The 20,296-nt window shown below is 44.3% G+C and overlaps 2 protein-coding genes across 2 annotated transcripts in view; one reads left to right on the top strand and one right to left on the bottom strand.

Annotated features, from left to right (window-relative positions):
* Positions 1 to 20,296, bottom strand: part of LOC144892205 (uncharacterized) — a 225,086-nt gene that overhangs the window by 13,932 nt on the left and 190,858 nt on the right. The window lies entirely within an intron of this gene.
* The window catches only part of LOC137414477 (uncharacterized), a 188,455-nt gene that overhangs the window by 28,359 nt on the left and 139,800 nt on the right, over positions 1 to 20,296 (top strand). The window contains exon 2 of the mRNA XM_078767411.1: positions 2,512 to 2,630. Coding sequence (XP_078623537.1) covers positions 2,561 to 2,630 — 70 coding nt within the window. The 5' untranslated portion in view covers positions 2,512 to 2,560. The remainder of the gene's footprint in view (positions 1 to 2,511; positions 2,631 to 20,296) is intronic.

Raw genomic sequence — 20,296 nt, 5'->3', positions numbered from 1 at the left:
TATGCATAGTTTGCTTGTTTGCAAGATTTGTTGGGAATTAGATATTCCTGTTTGTGATTTTAATTATATACACTCATTATTAATGCATTTATTTCCTTGCAGTAGTGTTAAAATAACTGCATGAGTTTAATTTTCAAACGATATTGATTTGAAAGCAATTTTAATATGTTATTTTTAGTTTAGTAGTAAAATAGATACCTGATTTGAATATTAGTTGTGTGACGCATATAAATGAATATAACTTTTTGAATGTTTTAAAGAAAACAACAAATGGTTGAATGTGAAACTGTTATAAGAAATAAATGAGTTAAAATATGGTGATTTTATGATAAGATGTACCCTATCTGATTCAGTGTGTGTGGAAAGCAGATTCAGATATGGCTGAGTAAAAGGATAAGATCAGATCACATCCCAAAAAGAGTGCTAACGGAATTGGGAAGAAGTTCGAGAAAGAAAATTTGTGGCTAAAAATGAAGTTAATCTTGGCATACACCCTCCTTCTCAAATAATGATGAAGACATTCTCCTTTGTAACGTTGGAGATGGATGCTTACCTTCACCAAGGGAAATTTTTGTGACCATTTGTCTGGGTCACACTGCAACATATGGAAAAGGGCGATCACTTACTTTTGTTCGAATACCTCGAACATTCATCACATCAGCAATTGCAGGACGACGACATTTTACCTGCAACTTCTACGGGATACGGTGACGTGTGTCATTACTTCACCAACTTCCAGGGAGCCAGCATGGAGCTGTAAGCGAACGGCTGCGCCTTTTCCTTCACAACAGCTGTGCACGATTCTGCTGTGTGCTCCTGGTATGGACCATGGACAATTTGAGTGCCATGGTCCCAACATCATCATTGCGGATGCATCCGGCATCCCTGCTCCACATCTTGCTGGCAAATCAACATCACATCAACACTTGCTCCATGCTCACGATGAGTGAGGAGGCACGTTGACTACAACTGGATGGAGGCCTTGTTCAAATCTACTATGGCTCACAGCAAGAGTGGCAAGGATGCTGCATTGAGAGCAGGGTCAGTCTATGACTCTGCCCAGCTATCACAACAGCAGAAAATCCTATGCAAATAGTGCAGGTGTTATGAAGACATCAGAAAAAATGTTTCATGCTGGAATTTCAAACACAAGTGATCCGCCCCTTTTTTTTTAAAACAAAGAAAGTCAATATTTGATTAAAGGCAAACATTTTGCCAAATGTTGCAGATGCTTTATTATTTTAATGATGAACTGAAATTATTGTGTTTTGGTAAAGGTGAAATGTTTTGTGATCGTTATGCAAATGAGTTGAATTGAATTATCAACATAGAAAGAGTCAATGAACAAGGAAATGTATTGTGATCAAAATTCTTCCAAAATGACGGTGTATGCCTTCGGAAATTGAATTACCAGATTAGTGGTTCGAATATTTAATGTGGTGATGTTTAGATTAATGGTTAATATAAACAAAAATAAAAAACCAGGGACTGTGGAATAATAAAATATTCACATATATTGACAGCTGTTAATAGTTATTACATATGATAGTTATTACAGAATGTGATATTGTGTAAAAAAGTGTTTTACCGTGCAGCTGAGCAAAAAGCCTTGGGATGGGAGCCAAGATGATAAAGTAGCCTCTATTAAAAGAACCTGTGCCCAACAATGGACATAGGACCAAGGCAGAAAATGCCCCTGGACAATTCCTTCTCTAAAGTCATGGAAGAAGTGTTCTCCCTCAACCGATCTCATAGACCCAAATATGGCTCTATGGACGCCTCGGGGTGTCTATATCTAGGGAACTATTTGCCTGGTTGACCTCGGCATGCCAATGCTCTCAAGTTCAAAGGAGCTCTTTGTTATTTAAACCACAGAGAACTAAACAGAGAGAGCGTGGAACTGAGAAAAGAACTGGACTGGGGATCTTAGAAGGACAGAGGGAGAGACAGAATTCTTTCATGATTCTGTGTAGAGAGAGTCATGTGTTTATTTGTAATGTATAACTATATCTTCGTGAACCTGTTCGTTGCAAGAGATTAATAAATTTATATTTAACTTGAGTGAGTCTTATAGAGTTCCTGTCTGAGACGCGTCCAATAGGTCTACAAAGTTCTCTGACAACCCCATCTCCTGCTCCGCAGGGAACTGGCCAATAAGGCATTGTCTTATCTATATGCTTTGAATGGTCACCGCTATCATGAATCAACGCTTAAAATGAATCAGCCAATCGGGTTGAAGTGCACAATAAATTTAGAAGCAAATACATTATCATTATTACATACAAAATCTGAATTCTAAAAATACAGGATATGTTCAAACTTACACATTTGGTGTGTCGGTGTAGGGTTTGTCAGCCAAAGAGAACAAAAGATATCCACGTCACCATGGCAACCTATTGATGAAATTTTGCATTGTTTTCTAAAGATGGAGGGCAATGCAACTTATGTTTTGTTGTGTGAAATAGTAAAACGTGATTTAGTGACGAGCACTGTTTTGCCCTCTTGATTCAGACGGATTTTGAAGAACATAACAAAGGAATTAGTGCTGGATGTTGACCCAATGAACCACCCTCTCGTGAAATGGACTAATCTGACCAAGAGCTCCATTTCCAGCAGAAAGGGTACAATCGGTAAGACACAGTTTCTTTGGAATGAGCAAACGTTGAACGTCGTGTTTTATACCCTCTCTCCTTCAGTCGAGATCACTCTGCTCTCACCCTCCTCGGCTCCTCCTATACACGCAATCTTCCATTATCCCACTCCTGCTTCAAACCTCCATGTCTGTCTGTCTCGAAGAAATTCTTTTTTGCAATCCCATGAACCGAAAGGTACAGTTATTCAGGTTTGTGTCGCTGATGCAGTGTCCCAATTATTAGTGAGCTGGTACTCAATTTACCGAACTCGGAAGGATGACAGGCTGAGTCAACGCCCCTGACGTTCATATTTTTATTTTTATTTCTTCATATACAAGATCGAGGCTCGTGTAAGAGCTAACATCAATCACAAAAAAAACAAACGGACACATAAAACATAAAATAAAGGGAGCAGGAGACAAGATGGGGAGAGAGGGGGAGGCACACAAGTACAACATTTGAGAGCAGCGACATCTGGAGATCTGTGGAAGGGAGAGGGCTTGGGGGAGAAGGCTTGGGAAGGGGTGTGGGGGTGGGAGAGGGATAAAACACATGGACAGAGCCAGGACTTCCAGGAAAGAAGTCGGTATTTCAAAAAAGTGGCTCTGGGGTGAATTAACGGAGGTAGAAAAGATCAAGGTTTTGGATGTGGGAAGATAAGAGATGGTGGTGAACAGCTGTTTTAAAGACCTGGAGGGAGGAGTGGGATTGATGAGAGTGAGGGAGTTTGTTCCAGAGACGGCAGAAAAGAGGAATGAAAGAGTGAAGGCGAGCAGAGAGTCTTGATTTTGGCAGTTTAACCATAAGAGGGTTGCAGGCAGATCTTGTGCGACCTGAAGGTATATTTGGGGGACAGGGCACAGACAAAGCTGGGGGAGCAAGGCCGGAGAGGAGTCGGTAGAAGACAGAAAGACCGCCAACCTGCCTGCGGTGAGTGATTGAAAGTCCCTCAGAGTTAGCTTCATTGCGGGAGATTCCAATGATTCTGAAAGCTTTGGTTTCAACAGCGTGAAGCTGAGCTTAGTGTGAGGCAGGAGACCCAGCCCAGAGGGGAGAGCAGTATTCCATTGACCTGCGGATGAAAGCCTTGGATGTGGTGAGGAGCTTTTTCAACCCAATTTTTTTTCAACCTTTTTCAACCTAATTCAACGATCGACCGGGATTTGAACACAGGATCCTAGGATCCCAAGCCAGCACCCGAACCGCGAAGTGAACACCAGGCTGGGGGAGGGACGAGCAGGGTTGGGGGAAGGTGAAAGGTTGAGATAGGTCCATTGGGACATAGCTCCAAAAACTACAGACTTGGCATTTAATATGGAATATTTTTTTTGTGGGGGTGAACTTACTTTTCAAGATGGCTTAGAACCAAAAATTCATTGGAATTATGTTGAAATTATTCTAGATTTTGTTAATGTGACCTTTAAAAGAAACAAAAACCACATTTGACATTTTGAAACAAATAAATTGATCCTTGAAAGTGATGTAAACTGATATCGAACTCAATTCATGGACAGTACTGTGTTAAACTTCTGTACGTTTTCCAGAAGTATCTCTTTATTTTGCACATTAGCCAAAATTTTTTTTAACAAAAACAAAAGTTAAATTACGTCTGGGATTACGGACAGTAAAATTACAGTTCAGTACTTCATGTAACCCCCACGAGCATTCAGGCGAGCACGTACACGTTGAGACATGCTGTTCACGAGATTTGCCAAGGTTTGGACAGGAATCGCTTGCCATGCAGTGACAATAGCCTGCTGCAATTCATGCACAGAGGTCGGCTGCTGGTCCAAGTGGTCGATTTGACGCGTTAATTCTGCCCACAAGTTCTCTATAGGATTCATATCTGGGGACATGGCAGGCCAATCCATATGCTCTACACCATGGTCAGCAAGAAAGTGTTGGATCATGCGAGCACGATGAGGCCCTGCATTGTCATCGTGGAAGACAAAGTTTCCTCGAAAGGCTGCACGAGCAAATGGAAGCAATGTTTCTTCCAGAATGGCCCTGTGCTTGAACTGGTTCAGATTTCCATTCAGAACAACCAGGTCAGTTTTGCCCCCTGCATGAAAAGCAGCCCAAACGGTCACCCCACCACCTCCGGCTTGGACTCTTGGCACTATACAATCTTTGTTGTAGGCTTCATGCACTTGTCTGTGCACTCGGACGCGGCCATCTTGACGATACACCAGAAATCTAGACTCGTCACTGAAGATCACGTGATTCCAGTGGCCCGGCTGCCATTGACAGTGCTCTCTGGCCCACTGCAATCGGCACTGTTGTCTGGTCAGGCGTTGCTTTCTCAGGAGATTCCTGGCACGATAGCCTGCTTGAACCAGTCGTTGGTTGACTAGCCTTCTGGATACACGCACATTTGTCAGTTGCTGCCACTCAGCCATAAGCTGATTAGCTGACTTGGTATGGCCATTGCGGACTAACCGGTGCAGCTGGCGATCATCCCTCCTTGTGGTTCTGCGGGGATGTCCTGGCCTCGGTATTGGAGTAGGGACACCCCTCTGAGCATTTCTTTTCAGGATCTTTGACACCTGACCTTGAGTGATGCCATACTGACGAGCAATAGCACGCTGTTTCATGCCGTAATTTCGTAAAGCCACCACTCCATGACAAACAGCATTGTCGAGTTGACAGACCATCTCCAGAGGAAGCAGCAATAACTTTTGGAGACGTGCAGCAGTTGTTTTCCACCACTAATACAGAACGCAACAACCCTTGTATACCCGACTGTGAAGCCAATCATCAAATGCACCTGTCCGTACATTTTGCCACGCCACCTGTGATATAATCCTGTTGTTGACTTCTTGCTACGACAGACAATCAGTGGCATGGTTCTTTTAACAAATAAATCACCAAAGTGTAAAAGGAACTCACTAGATTGTTATACTGAGTTAAGAAAGTAAACCCAAGTCAAGAAAAAAAAAATATTCCATATTAAATGCCAAGTCTATATATACAGCACAATATCTCAAAACGTTCTGGAAGGAATCGGACTAATAGTCAGGTTCACTATGTTTTTTCGTTCAAAATTTTTGGAGATTAGCAAAACTATACATTTTTGGAATATTCAGAGCATGAGGAATCCAAAAATTAATGTTGGCATTTGCGTAGACACCTTTGCGAAAATGACACTCAGGACAGCGATGAAGATCTGTAAAAGCATATTTCTGAACGGTATAGACCTCGTAGATCCTGTGTATCGGACTTATAGTTCAATCTGATACTAACAAGGCTGCTTTCTTGCTTTATAGATCCATACCGATAACTTCAAAGGCCTTGCAATATCATGTATTATGTAATACAGTTAGATCACAAATATAAAGACAATGTTTTTCAATTACCTTTGTTTGTTTCTTTTCTATAATCCTGAGCACTATGTTGAGGCCTTTATTGGATCCCTTGACCCAGAAAACATAGGATTAGCATATTTAATTAAGTTTCTAGGTTGACGAGAAGCCGAGATAGCGCAAAATATGTATTTTATGGCGGCCATTTTGAAAATCCAAAATGACGGCCATGCAGGTGTCTGTGCAAATGCCAGCATTGATTTTCGGATTCTCCATGCTGTGATGATTCCAAAAAAGTTCAGGTTTGCTAATCTCCCAAAAATTTGGACGAAATTATATTTGTTAACATAGTGAACCTGACTATAAACTTGGTGGATGAGTTAGTTCGTTGACAAGAACAAGCCGTGCTTTTGATACAGTCTGGCATCCCGACTTGCTCTTCAAACACTGTCTTCGGCATCCAAGGCCAACTCCACTCTTGGGTTACTGACCTCCTCTACTCTCGTAGCCAAAATGTGGCTCTCAAGGGAATCATTTCATCCCCTCTTCCTGTTAAGGCTGTAGTGCCGCAAAGCAGGGCTCTGGGCCCAGTCCGATTCCTGATCTTCATCAATGATCTCTTTGATTCTGGAAAATCCTCTTATCTATTTGCTTATGATTCCATACTCTGCCGTGACATCCCTCATCCTTCAGACAAGCAGGCGGCATCCTCTTCCATCTCTTCAGACTTGGAATATGTCTTTCAATACGGACAAATCTCACACTCACTATTTCTCTAAGAAAGGACCGCCTGGGAAACCTTCCGATCTAACTTCTTAACAATCCTCTTCAGGAGGTTCAGTCATTCAAACTCCTGGGTCTCACTCTCAGCCATGATCTCTCTTTTCCACATTTCTTTTCCAAAATCCACATTTCAAAGTTGGCCTCCAAAGCCAGCCACCGACTGGTCATCCTCCGTCATACAACGTCCTTCCTTGGCACACCTGAACTCCTATCCACCTACAGGCCTTAATCCGCAGCTTGATGGAGTCCTGCTCTCTCCTCTGGGATGGCTCCCCTGCATCACACCTTACCCAGCTTGACAATGTGGAAACCAAGGCCTTCAGGATTATTGGAAGATCCCCCAATGAAGCTGAGTTTATGGGTCTATCACTTTGCCGTCGCAGAGAGATCATTGGTCTCTGTGTTCTACCCCTTCCTTTCTGCTCTTGCACCCTCTGCTCTTCCCATACTTTGTCCCCCCTTCCCTCTCCCCAGGTTTCTGCAGGGCGCACATGGTCCGCCATTGACCCCTTTATGGTGGAACTCACAATATTCAGAATCACTGCGCACATCCACTCATTAGGTCTTCTTTTTCCCACCGTGGAACAAACTTCCATATTCTCTTCAATCCCACTCTTCCCTCCAGGTTTTCAAGACAGCTGTTCCCCACCATCTCAGATCATCCTCGATCCAAAACTATGAGCATTTATACCCCAGTTAACCCCCACTCTCCAACCTTCCCGTTTGCAATTTTCATTCTTGAGAGTTTGCTTCTATCATCCGTTTTGTCCACTACATGGATGCTCTGCTTCCTCACCCCTCATTCCTTCCCTCTTCCCTTATTGTCCAAGTCTCCCTCCAGTTTATCCTTCAACATCGCTATTTGTGGCACCCCCTCCCCCCTCTCTCTCCAAAATCTTATTGGCTTGTTCCTGTCACCTTAACAACTTATTCACCTAGTTTTGTCATAACTCGTCCACAACTTTTTGAAATATAATGTTATTTATGTTACGGATTCCGGATTGATGTGAATTACTATTCAGGTCAAGGCTTATTAATGTTTATTCTATTAAAGGTTGTTGTGGTTAAATGGTTAGAAGCGCTCCTGATAACAGGAGACCGGAAACGGGATGGTGAACCGGAAGAAAAAGGGAACACAAGGTCGGGAGAGAAGCGGCCATCTTGATCCTCGACCAGCTCCGACGCGAGCCGAGTCGATCTTTATCTGCTTTGGAACGCTGCGTTTGAAAAGCCCGTCTGGCGAGAGGAGTTACCTGCGCGGGGTGATTGCCTGTTACGTGTCAGGTTGCCGTGGGTTCCTGGAAGGAACCAAGCGTCCGGCACTGTTCGCCTCGACGCCTATGAGTGTGTGTATGGGTCGCACCTTGGGCCTCGCGCACTTTGCGAGCCGTTCACAGCCCAGAGGCCGCGATCACGGGCTCCGACCCCGGTGGCGTCCCGAGGAGGTGTCCGCTGCAGCAGCCGTTCCTGGTACGGGACGTGTACGTTTGGAGCACGTCAGCCAGGGATCCGTTCAACCGCCCGTGTGCGGAGAAGTCGACCTTCACCTTGGTCTGGAGGGGCCCAGAGACATTGTGAGGGACAGTGACCATTGAGGGTGCAGTGAGTGGGGTCAAGGGGGGAATTATATGAGATGGCCATCTTAGTAGTAATGTTGATTGATTGGGAATATATTATTGATTAATCCGGATCCTCGGTGTGGGGTTTCTTATTGACTGGAATTCATATTGATTGCGTTACGAAAGCGTATAAATCATATATCTTTCTGGCGGGGTTCCTCTCACGGTCCGGTGGTCACCGAGACCAGGTAGTCACCGGGAGGACCACGTAACATTTATCATTTTTTGCCCCATCTCTTAATTATTTAGAATCACTTAAAAAATAATTAATGCATCCTTATCTTCACCAAAATCGAAGTTGTTCGTCCTTGTCACATTCCCCAATCTGTCCACCAAGATCCATCCGAATCCGGCCATAACTTTTTGGGATATCGTGCTGTGTATCGTTTTTGGCCCCGTCTCTCAATGGTGAAGAATCGCTTAAAAATTTGAGTATTCGGATCAGGATCTTCATCAAAATAGAATCACTTCATCCTTGTCACACACAACCTGTCCACAAAATCTAACCTGTTCATATTTTTTTGGAAATATCCTGGTGACAGTTAGAGAGAGAGAGGGGTGAAAACATAACCCCATTCCACCTTTGGTGGCAGAGGTACTTACAAGAACATGCACTTTTTACATTACGTACTTGTTTCTCTGAGATACCCTTGTTACCTCTGCAACCAAAGGTGGACTGGTGAACAGTTTACGTTTTGTATCTCAGAGTGGACCAGAAAATCACAATACAGAATCACATTTAATAAAAATCAATCACAGGAATCACCATAAATAGGTCCAGTCTATCATACCCTGATCTACCGCTGGTTTTTGGCCATCTTATTACAATAGAGCAAACGTATATGGTTATGTATGTTTATATGCGACCAAACGTCTTCTTCAAATAAATTAACACGCAAAAGACAGTCCGTGAACTCAAAATTACGTTTAGACTGCTGAGACACCTCAAACCTTTGATGACCCTTTAAGTCCCCCAAGACCCCTGAAGACCCAAAATACCCTTAAAGACCCAAAAGACCATGAAGACCCCAAAGCCACTGTAGACCCCAACGACCCCAAAGACCCTTAAAGGCACTAAGGCTCCAAAAGACCCTGCAGACCCAAAATGGCCCCAAAGACCCCGATGACCCAAAACACCCCGAAGACCCCAAAGACCCAAAAGACCAAGAAGGCCCAAAATACCCCGAAGGCCCAAAAGACCCCGAAGGCCCAAAAGACCCCGAAGGCCCAAAAGACCCCGAAGGCCCAAAAGACCCCGAAGGCCCAAAATACCCCGAAGGCCCAACCAAAATACACTGAAGACCCAAAACACCATGAAGATGACAAAAACCCTTAAATACCCTGAAGAATCAAAAGACCCTGAAGACCCCAAAGATCCAAAACACCCCAAAGACCCAAAATACCCTTAAAGGCCCAGAGGATCCAAAAGACCCAGAAGACCCAAAACACCCCAAAGACCCATAAGACCGAGAAGCCCCAAAACACCCTGAATACTCAAAACACCGTGAAGACCCCCAAATAACATTTAGACCCAAAATACCCTTAAATACCCAAATTAAACAAAATACCCCAAATACCCTTAAATACCCAGAAGACCCTGAAGACCCAAAAGACCCCGAAGATCCCAAACACGCCAAAGACCCAAAATACCCTTAAAGGCCCAGAGGATCCAAAAGACCCTGAAGACCCAAAATACCATGAAGACCCAAAATACCCAAAATACACCGAAATGGTCAAAGATGCCTCTCCCTCTGAATCGACATGTGGTGAGTTGTGCGGAGAGTGCCGAGTCACGCTAGTATCACTCAATGGTGAAGAATCACTTTAAAAATTCTTCTAGCTGGATCCAGATCCACATCTTCACCAAACCTGAATCGATTCTTCCTTGTCACAGACACAACCTATCCAACAAGTTTCGTCCAAATCCATCAATAACTTTTTGAGATATCCTGCTATGTATCGTTTTTGGCCCTATCTCCCAATGGTGAAGAATCACTTTAAAAAATCTAGTAGCCGGATCCGAATCCGGATCTTCACCAAAATCTAGTAATTTCGTCCATGTCACATACACTACCGCTGTGCCAAATTTCGTCTGAATCCGTCCACAACTTTGAGATATTTTGTTCACAAACGGACAGACAGACTAACAAACAGGGGTGAAAACATAACGTCCATCCACCTTTTTTTTTTTTTTTTTTTTTTTTTTTGTTGTATACAAGATCGAGGCTCGGGAAAGAGCGAACATTAATCACACAGAAAGACAGACACATAAAACAAATAACATCGGGAGCGGTAGACAAGATGGGGAGAGAGGGGGAAGGACACAAGCACAACATTTGAGAGCAGGGACCGAGAGACATGGAGACATCGAGAGAACTGTGGGAGGGAGAGGGCTTTGGGGTGGAGGCATTGGAAGGGGGGGGGGGGGGGTGGGAGAGGTATAAAACATATGGACACTGCCAAGACTTCCAGGAAAGAAGTTGGAATTTCAAACAAGGTGGATCTGGGGTGAATTCGTGGGGGTAGAAAAGATCAAGGTTTTGGATGGGGGAAGATAAGAGATGGTGGTGAACAGCTGTTTTAAAGACCTGGAAGGAGGAGTGTGATTGAAGTGAGTGTGGGAGTTTGTTCCAGAGGCGGGAGAAAAGAGGAATGAAAGAGTGAAGGTGAGCAGAGAGCCGAGATTTCGGCAGTTTAACCATCAGAGGGTGGCTGGCAGATCTTGTGCGACCTGTAGGAATATTTGGGGGACAGAGCACAGAGAGAGCTGGGGGAGCAAGGCCGGAGAGGAGTCGGTAGAAGACAGAAAGACCACCTACCTGCCTGCGGTGAGTGAGTGAAAGGCCCTCAGAGATAGCTTCATCGCGGGAGATTCCAATGATTCTGAAAGCTTTGGATTCAACAGCGTGAAGCCGAGCCAGGTGTGAGGCAGGAGCACCAGCCCATAGGGGCGAACAAGATTCCATTGAGCTGCGGATGAAAGCCTTGTATGTGGTGAGGAGCTCAGGTGTGCCTAGGAAGGACTTCGCACAAACGGAGGATGCCCAGTCGGCGACTGGCTTTGGAGGCCAGCTTGGAAATGTGGTTTTCCCAAGAAAGATCATGGCAGATAGTGAGACCCAAAAGCTTGAGCGACAGAACTTCTTGGAGAGGATTGTTGAGAAAGTAGATGGGAGGGTTGTCCAGTCGATCTTTTCGGAGAGACATAGTAAGAGTGTGAGATTTGTCAGGATTGAAAGACATGTTCCACTTGTTTGACCAGTCTGTGATTTTGTCCAGGTCTTCAGAGAGTGAGGAGGCTGCAGACTGCCGATCTGAGGGAAGAGGAATGGAGCGGCAGAGAGTGGAGTCATCAGCAAAGAGATAGAGAGGATTTTCCAGAGAGTCAGAGAGATCATTGATAAAGACCAGAAAAAGCACAGCGCCCAGCACACTGCCTTGGGGAACTCCAGCCTGAACAGGAAGGGGAGATGAGAGAAATCCATTCAGGGCCACTCGTTGACTACGACCAGAGAGGAAGTCCGCAAGCCATGCATGGAGATTTCCATGGATACCATAGGAGGAGAGTTTGGTGAGCAGAGCTGGGTGCCAGACCGTATCGAAGGCACGTGATATGTCAAGGGAGACAGCTCTGATTTCCTGTTTGGCATTGCGGACCTCCATCCATTGTTGAGACAGCAGAAGCAGCATGTCCAGAGTAGAGTGACCTGGTCTGAAACCAAATTGATGATCAGAGATCAAGCCATTGGAGAAGAGGAAAGATTTCATATCCGAAGCAATGATGGATTCCATGACTCTGCTGATAATTGGGAGCAGGCTGATTGGTCTGTAGTTGCAAGGATCTGTTTTTGCACCTTTTTTGTGTAAAGCGGTAATGTTTGCTGATTTCCAGGATGCTGGCAGATGACCTTGAGCAAAAGATAGGGTGAAAAGAACAGAGAGAGGGTGAGATAGAGCGGCAGAGCAGGATTTTCGGACCCGTGGGCTGATGCCGTCTGGTCCAGTTGCAGAATCAGAGTCGAGGTTTGACAAAAACTCCTCCACCTTGTCAGGAGAGAAGGACACAGAGTCCATTTGGTGGCGGAGGTAATTAGAAGAACAAGCACTTTTTACATTACGTACTTAGAGAATTATGATACCCTTGTAACAAGAGTGTATTTGTTTGCTGTGATGCCATGACATCACAATGCTTTGGGTGCAGCAGTAAATAGTTAATGAAATGCTGAAAGTGCAGTGGATTTGTCCTCTCTCCCCCCTGTTCAATTGAGAACCATTTTGTAATCGTTAATAACTGAACCTTTTGGTTAATGGAATTGCAAAAAATAATTTCTTTGAGACAGACAGTTACGGAGCTTTGAACCAGGAGTGGGATACTGGAAGATTGCGTGTCTTGGAGGAGCCGAGGAGGATCGGTGGGCCGACTTAAGCAGGACTGCTCAACTATGATAAGGCATTATTGATCTTCAGAAAAAACCCCCTAAAAAACGACATTCTTGTAGTTGAACATCAACCTTCGTTGAAAGTATCAATCAGATTACCAACTGCACATCTTTTTTTTTGCAGAGTTATCACACAGCGACTACAAATAACGGCTTCAGTAGAAAGGAAGATGGAGCCTTTTACTGCTCGTAACCTGCGCACAGACAAACACGTGTGTTTTACTCATCATGACCGTTTAAAGAATATTCTTCATGCAAACTTTCCATTTTGGGAAAACTGAATAAAGCATTGATCATCATACACTGAGTCAGTATTTTTCAATTTTCACTTTAAGTGGCAAGTAGTTGATCAGAGGTAGACCCTGAAGGTTCCAGGATAACAATATCGAAGCAGGAAGTCATAAATGTCGGTTCTCTGTTCTGGTATGTAAGCCGACCAGTTCTTGATATCCTTACTGCAACAATCCACCAGAATAGGCCAGTAATACACAAGAGGAGAAATGGAAGAGGTGTAATGGGTACCTTGGATATATAATGCCAGTCAGGAGCTTGTGAGAAGGTTTTCCTTTCGTAAGAGGCCATTGCAAGACGAAACAGACTAATCGCAGGCATTTCACTGTTTAATGGAGTGAGTTGTCTGATATCTCTGCCTTCAGAAATTATATCTTGAAAAACGAGACGGATGGGGGATGTGGATCAGTTTACATCACCAAGTTGACCAAGATGCAGTAAAGATAGAACTGGCCAAATGACCAATTTTTTTAATTTATTTTTTGTATACAAGATCGAGGCTCGTGAAAGAGCTAACATTAATCACACAAAAAGTCAACCGACACATAAAACAAAATAAGGCGAGTGGAACACCAGATGGGGAGAGAGGGGGAAGGACACACACAACATTTGAGAGCAAGGACATCGAGAGAAATGTGAGAGGAGGAGGGCTTGGGGGGAGGGGGAGAGGTATAAAACATATGAACACTGCAAGGACTTCCAGGAAAGAAGTTGGAATTTCAAAAAAAGTGTATCTGGGGTGAATTAGCGGGGGTGGAAAAGATCAACGTTTTGGATGGGGAAGACAAGAGATGGTGGTGAACAGCTGTTGTAGAGACCTGGAGGGAGGAGTGGGATTGAAGGGAGTGGGGGAGTTTGTTCCAGAGGTGGGAGAAAAGGGGAATGAAAGAGTGAAGGTGAGCAGAGAGCCCAGATTTTGGCAGTTCAACCAAAAGAGGGTTGCTGGCAGATCTTGTGAGACCTGTGGGAATATTAGGGGGACAGAGCACAGAGAGAGCTGGGGGAGCAAGGCCGGAGAGGAGGTGGTAGAAGACAGAAAGACCACCAACCTGCTTGCGGTGAGTGAGTGAAAGGCCCTCGGAGTTCGCTTCATCGCAGGAGATTCCAATAGTTAGGCAGTTAAGAGGAAGCATCGTTCATTTTTTCAGGAAAGCACCAAATTTGGCACAGATGTAGTATGGACCTATACAATTGTTTTCCTGAGGGGCGCCCAAAAATTCAGAAAATTGAAAAAATCCAAAAAAATGTCCTGGGTGCCGTGAAAAAGGGGAGAAAACGGGTATTGATTCAAACTGTAGATTCTGATATTGTGGTCTTGGCAATAGCACACTACTTTACCTACCAGTCACACGGTGTGGAGGAACTCTGGATTGCCATTGGCACTGGTAAAAACCGCTACCTTGCCATCAATAAAATTGCCACCGGCCTTGGCCGCAGGAAGTCCGAGTCTCGAAAGATATGTTGCCATCCTCTATGACCGGACTACCGAGATAAAGACAGTGAATGACATGCGCCGACACTTGTTCACGAAGAAGGCAAGAACAATTGATCACATTCCCCAACAGCAGACGCCTTCGAGCAACACCTAAAACGTGCATGTTTTCAGGCTGGACACGTATGGAGTCAGGCACTTGTGCCTTACCCAGAACTTCCATCACCAGCTGATTGGGGCTGTTTGAAAACAGGGACTTACTTCTTGGACACCAATTTGGACCACAATACCACTGACACAGGAGGCATGTTCAGAGCTTACAAGCTGCCATTGTAAGTCGGCCTGTAAAGGCAACTGTAAATGCTCCAGGGCAAATCTCCCCTGCACATCACTGTGTGACTGCGATGGACAGTGCTTGTAGTACTACGCATCTGTGCGAGAGCCTCCACCTTTCAAGTGCCCACAATATTTTAAGTTAAAACTGCAACTGTGTGTAACTTTGATTAATTAATACCATTCCATTGTTATCAGAGACCAATAAAACAATGTGTATCACTTGGAATTGAAATTTTACCGAAAATACTATGAGAGATTCAAGGAAAATGTAAACACCATGGCGGCCATCTTGAAATTAAAGATGACGGATGCCAATCTTTATGCAATTGATCCCATTGGATTCAGAGACCATGAAAACATGGGGTAAGACACTGGAACTGTGGTGTCATCGCTCATAGTATAGAAGTTATTGAGGGAAATAGGTCAGAGAGGGCGGTCATGTTGAAATTCAATACGGCGGCCACCAGGGGTTTTGAATTATTGGGCGCCCCTCTGGAAAACAATTGTATAGGTCCATACTACATCTGTGCCAAATTTGGTGCTTTCCTGAAAAAATGAACGATACGCCCTATTTTTCGGTCTTAACTGCCTAAGTACAATGATTCTGAAAGCTTTGGTTTCAACAGCGTGAAGCCAAGCTATGTATGAGGGAGGAGCACCAGTGTAGGAGGATAGAATCACTCCCAGGGATAAAATTCACTCGAGAGTGGTGTTATCCTAGGACAGAATCACTCAAGAGTGAGATTTTAGGGGAGTGAGAGAATCCTGCTACACTGGCACGTGTGTGTGCTGGACACCTTCCTTCCTGCGCTACTTCCTCCCTAACTTATTTGACCTCACTTCAAACAACATGCCTTTTGCGGTGCGTTGTTATTATGTGACCTTTTACACCAGTGGTTCTCAAACTTTTTTGGACTACCGCCCCCTTCTGCCATCTTGGACCGGCCCAATGCCCCCCTTGTCCTATCGTTCGTGGTCGGACACCTGGAATTTATGTAGATAGGAAACCAAAATAACAGAAGCCAAAATATTTTCTGAATAATATTTTACTTTATTTTACTTTACTTTTTATTTTATTTTGCACGACCTACAATGTTTCAGCAGAACAGGTCCAGGTGAGGCAAACTGGGAATCTGTTATCACAGGCCCAAATACCGTTAGTGTGAAGGGTGGGCCTGGTGACTCGCTGCGAGATTACGAACGTCTGGCTCCATCTCAGAGAGGTGGAGACGCAGATCGCCCTCTTGGTAATGTCAAGGCGGTTTCGATACTTGGTCAGCAGCACCATCACGGCGCTGAACCCTCTTTCAACGAGGTATGATGTGGGGAACGCCATCAGCAGCAGTTCTGCCTCTGTCCACATTGCGGGGTATTCGCCCCGCTCCAGAATCCAGAATTTGCTGTATTCATGCTGCGAGAATGTTGCCTTCGCCTCATCATCATTGTGGAGGTTGTTAATTTCGTCCTGTAATTCGCGCTTCACATCTTGAATGTCACATTTGAATGGGTTGATCGCCCATGCTGGCACCGACAGTTCTAGCATGTCTCTGAAACGCTGCTCCATATCTCCACGAATCTTCTCAAGGTGATTGCAATAAACGAGCAGCTCTTCATCAGAAACAGCAGTTTCCTTTGCCAACTGGGGAAAGTGGTACATATCTCTGCGGCCGAGGGTTTCCCTGTGCAGAGTCGCCGTGGTTACGAACATGCCAATCACTTTCTTTGCTTTACTCAGGGTCATAAGGTCACCCTGGAGTTGTTTGTTGACATCATTCAGTATACTGAATGTGTCTGTGAGGTAAGCCACATCATGCTCAATCGCATTCACTTTCTCCGATAGCTCCGTATCAATTTCCGCCAGAAACTCGACCACTGTTGAAAAGAGGGCATGGAAACGGGTCAAACAAGCGCCTTTGGACAACCATCGAACTTCGGTATGCAACAGGAGCCGCTCGAATGCCTCATCATTCTCCTGGCAAAGCTGACGAAACAGCCGATCGTGCAGAGACGACACGTTGATTTTATTCACTGCTTTGATTACTGTTTGGAGTGATGGATGAAGTCTGGTGCTGAGAGCTTTTGCTACAAGATGCTGGCGGTGCACGGCACCGTGAATGGCGAACACGGACGGTACCTGGTTCTTCAGAAGCGCAATAAAACCACGCTGGCGGCCAACCATCGCTGGTGCCCCGCCCGTCGCGCAAGCGAGAATGTTCTCCATCGGTAGGTTCTTATCAGTAAAGTACTTCTCCAACGCTTGGAAGATGGAAGAACCCTTCGTATTGGTCTGGAGAGAGTGGGAAAACAACATTTCTTCCACCATTTCCTGATCACGGATGAAGCGAACGTAGCAGAGTAACAGGGCTTCACTGTCACGCAAAGTGGACTCATCCAGCTGGATGGCGAAGTGTGTGCTTCTCAGCTCACTACACAGCTTATCTTCTACATCTGATGACATTTCATCAATCCGCCTGGCCACGGAATCAGTCCCGAGCGCAATCGACGAGAGAACTGGATTCGGATCCTGGCCCATAACGGTTTTTATCACTTCCCCAACAGCTGGTTTGATCAACTGTTCGCCGATTGAATACGGTTTTCCAGATCTGGCGATGAGCATTGACAGCTTATACGACGCTTCCAGTCCTTTATCCACGAGCTTTTGGCTGGCTTTGAACATCGTCGTTACAGTGGATCGCTTCTCAAATTTCTCTTTCAGCGATTGGAAATAGCTGACCTCTGCGCGAGCCTTATCCCTGTGCTTTTTACTCAGGTGCTCGCTCAGTCGAGATGGTTTCATTGCTTCATTGGACAGCGTGATACCACACAACAAACACATCGGTAACTGTTTGTTCGTCGGAGATGGAATGAATCCATACTTGATGTATTCAACGGAATACTGATGACACTTTTTCTTTGAGGCCGACATCTTGAAGCCGACGGGACGTGAAGCTTTTTTGAATAACGAAATCAACACGCCAAAATGTCGAAAGACTAACACCAGCACTAACACTGACTGTTCATACCTTGCCTCATGTCTGTGCTGGCAAGGCCAGGCTGTAAAGTTGAACCAGGCACGTTGAATAGTCCAGCACGAATAGAGTGTATTATATCCCGCATAAAAAGATTCTTGCAAGCCGATTGGTTGAAATGGCACCACGTGAAAAAAATTAATGTTGTACTATTGGCCGCATTGGTGGCCAATAGTATTTCGCTGGTGTCATACACTATCATGTTTGTTGCGTGAGCATGTATGGACAAGAAAATACCGACACGACATCAGCGAATATGTGATCATAAAAACCATGCGGAGGGGGAAAGAATGTGGTCGTTGATTGGATGGCCAATTTGCCGAATGGCGCCGGGTAACCTGTTCAGACTGCAGGAAGCCCAATGAGTGCTCCAAATCGCCGCTGCTCCTCTAAATCGACAGTGCCCCCCAAATCATTGCCAGTGCCCCCCTACCACCCGTGGACTCTGGAGCGCCCCCATGAAAGTTCCCAGGTCGGGACCACTTGGAGAACTTATATTTTACACCATGCTTAAAACGCAATGTTTCCTCAAAAGTTGTACAGCAAAGCAACCTGCCTTCTCCTGTCCGGCGTGCACACCGTCCTCTACTATCTCCTCCAACATGCGTCCACACCCGCTATACTCTATGTGCTCCGAAATGCGTCGACACCGTGCTGTCTGACACCAGTGTCCTGCGTGCTGTGCGCTGCCTCTTTCGTGGTGTTTCCATGTTGTTGTCAGGCCGTTCAACAACTACATTGAACATGTTGCTCTTACGTTTCTTTATCAGGCGGAAGAAATAAAAAATTCCCCGCAATCCAATCCTAAAACTGAAAGAGCAACAAAAGGTCCTTGCCTCTCTCAATGATAGGTACAAGCGCATTCTAAAATGGTACAACAAGTGCACGGCCACTCCACCAGACTAAGTAAAACATTAGCAAATGCAACACCAATTTCATTTATCCTACCTTTGGTGTCATCGGTATATGTAATGAATTATTCATGCCAAGGAGAGGGAATTGCATTTGAGTCTGTTTGTTACTTGGCAGTTTTTAAATATTTTTTTGCAAGTATCGGGATCACTCCGGTTTGTGTGTGTGTGTGTGTGTGTGTGTGTGTGTGTGTGTGTGTGTGTGTGTGTGTGTGTGTGTGTTTGTCTGTCTGCTCATTTATACCTGCCTCCAGGTTAGTTTTTAACCGATCTTCACGAAATTTCACCAAATCGTAGAGTTCGTGGACGACAAATTCCTATATCGTTTTGAGGTAAAAGGTCAACCACTTTTTTCGAATTTCTAAAATCCTCAATTTTCATCCGATTGACTTGAAATTAGAATACGATTTACATATCGGCTAACTGAATTCAACCACCATCTATTTTTGAGATCAGCATAGGCCAAAAGGTCAACATAGGCCAAAGGTCAACAACCATTTCAAATTTCTAAAATCCTAAATTTTCATCTGATTGACTTGAAATTTGAATAGGATTTACATATCAGCCAACTGAATTCAACTACCAACTATTTTTGAGATCAGCTTCGGCCAAAAGGTCAACATGGGCCAAAGGTCAACCACTTTTTTTGAATTTCTAAAACCCTCAATTTTCATCCAATTGACTTGAAGTTTGAATCGGACTTTCATAGCAGCTAACTGAATTTAACCACCAACTTTTTTTGAGATCAGCATAGGCCAAAAGGTCAACATAGGCAAAAGGTCAACAACAATTTCTAATTTCTAAAATCCTCAATTTTCATCCCATTCACTTGAAATATGAATGGGATTTACATATCTGTGAACTTAATTCAACCAACAACTATTTGAGGTCCAAGTGGGTCACAAGGTCAACATAGGCCAAAGGTCAACCACTTTTTTCAAATTTGTGAAATCCTCAATTTTCATCTGATTGACCTGAAATTTGAAAAGGGCTTTCATATCAGCTTACTGAAAGAAAGCACCAACTATTTTTGAGGTCAACATAGGCCAAAATGTCAACATAGGCCGAATTTCTAAAATTGTCACTTTTCATCCGATTAACTTAAACTTTGAAGACGATTTGCATATCAGGTCACAGAATTCAACCAATAATTATTTTTCAGGTCAAAAGGATGCTCCACTGTGTGCCATGCTACTTTGTTCTGTTTTGCCAAGTGTCACTCTTTGAGTGATTTTTCATTACTTGGCAAAAAAAAAATTTTTCTTTGCAAGTTTATTGATCACTACGGTTTGTGTGTTTGTTTGTTTGTCTGTCCGCTCATTTATACCTGCCTCCAGGTCACAATTTTAAACCGATCTTCACGAAACTTCACCAAATGGTAGAGTTTGTGTTCCGACAAAATGCTATATATTTTTGAAGTCAAAAGGTCAAAAGGTCAACATAGGCCAAAGGTCAACCTTTTTTTTCTAATTACCAAAATCCTCAATTTTAATCCGTTTGACTTGAAATTTGAATAGGATT

The sequence above is a fragment of the Myxine glutinosa genome, chromosome 1 (genome assembly GCF_964187855.1).
Source record: "Myxine glutinosa chromosome 1, kmMyxGlut1.1, whole genome shotgun sequence".
Taxonomy (NCBI): Eukaryota; Metazoa; Chordata; class Myxini; order Myxiniformes; family Myxinidae; genus Myxine; species Myxine glutinosa.
Note: the sequence above shows the minus strand (reverse complement) of the source record. Positions and strands in the feature narration are given on the sequence as shown.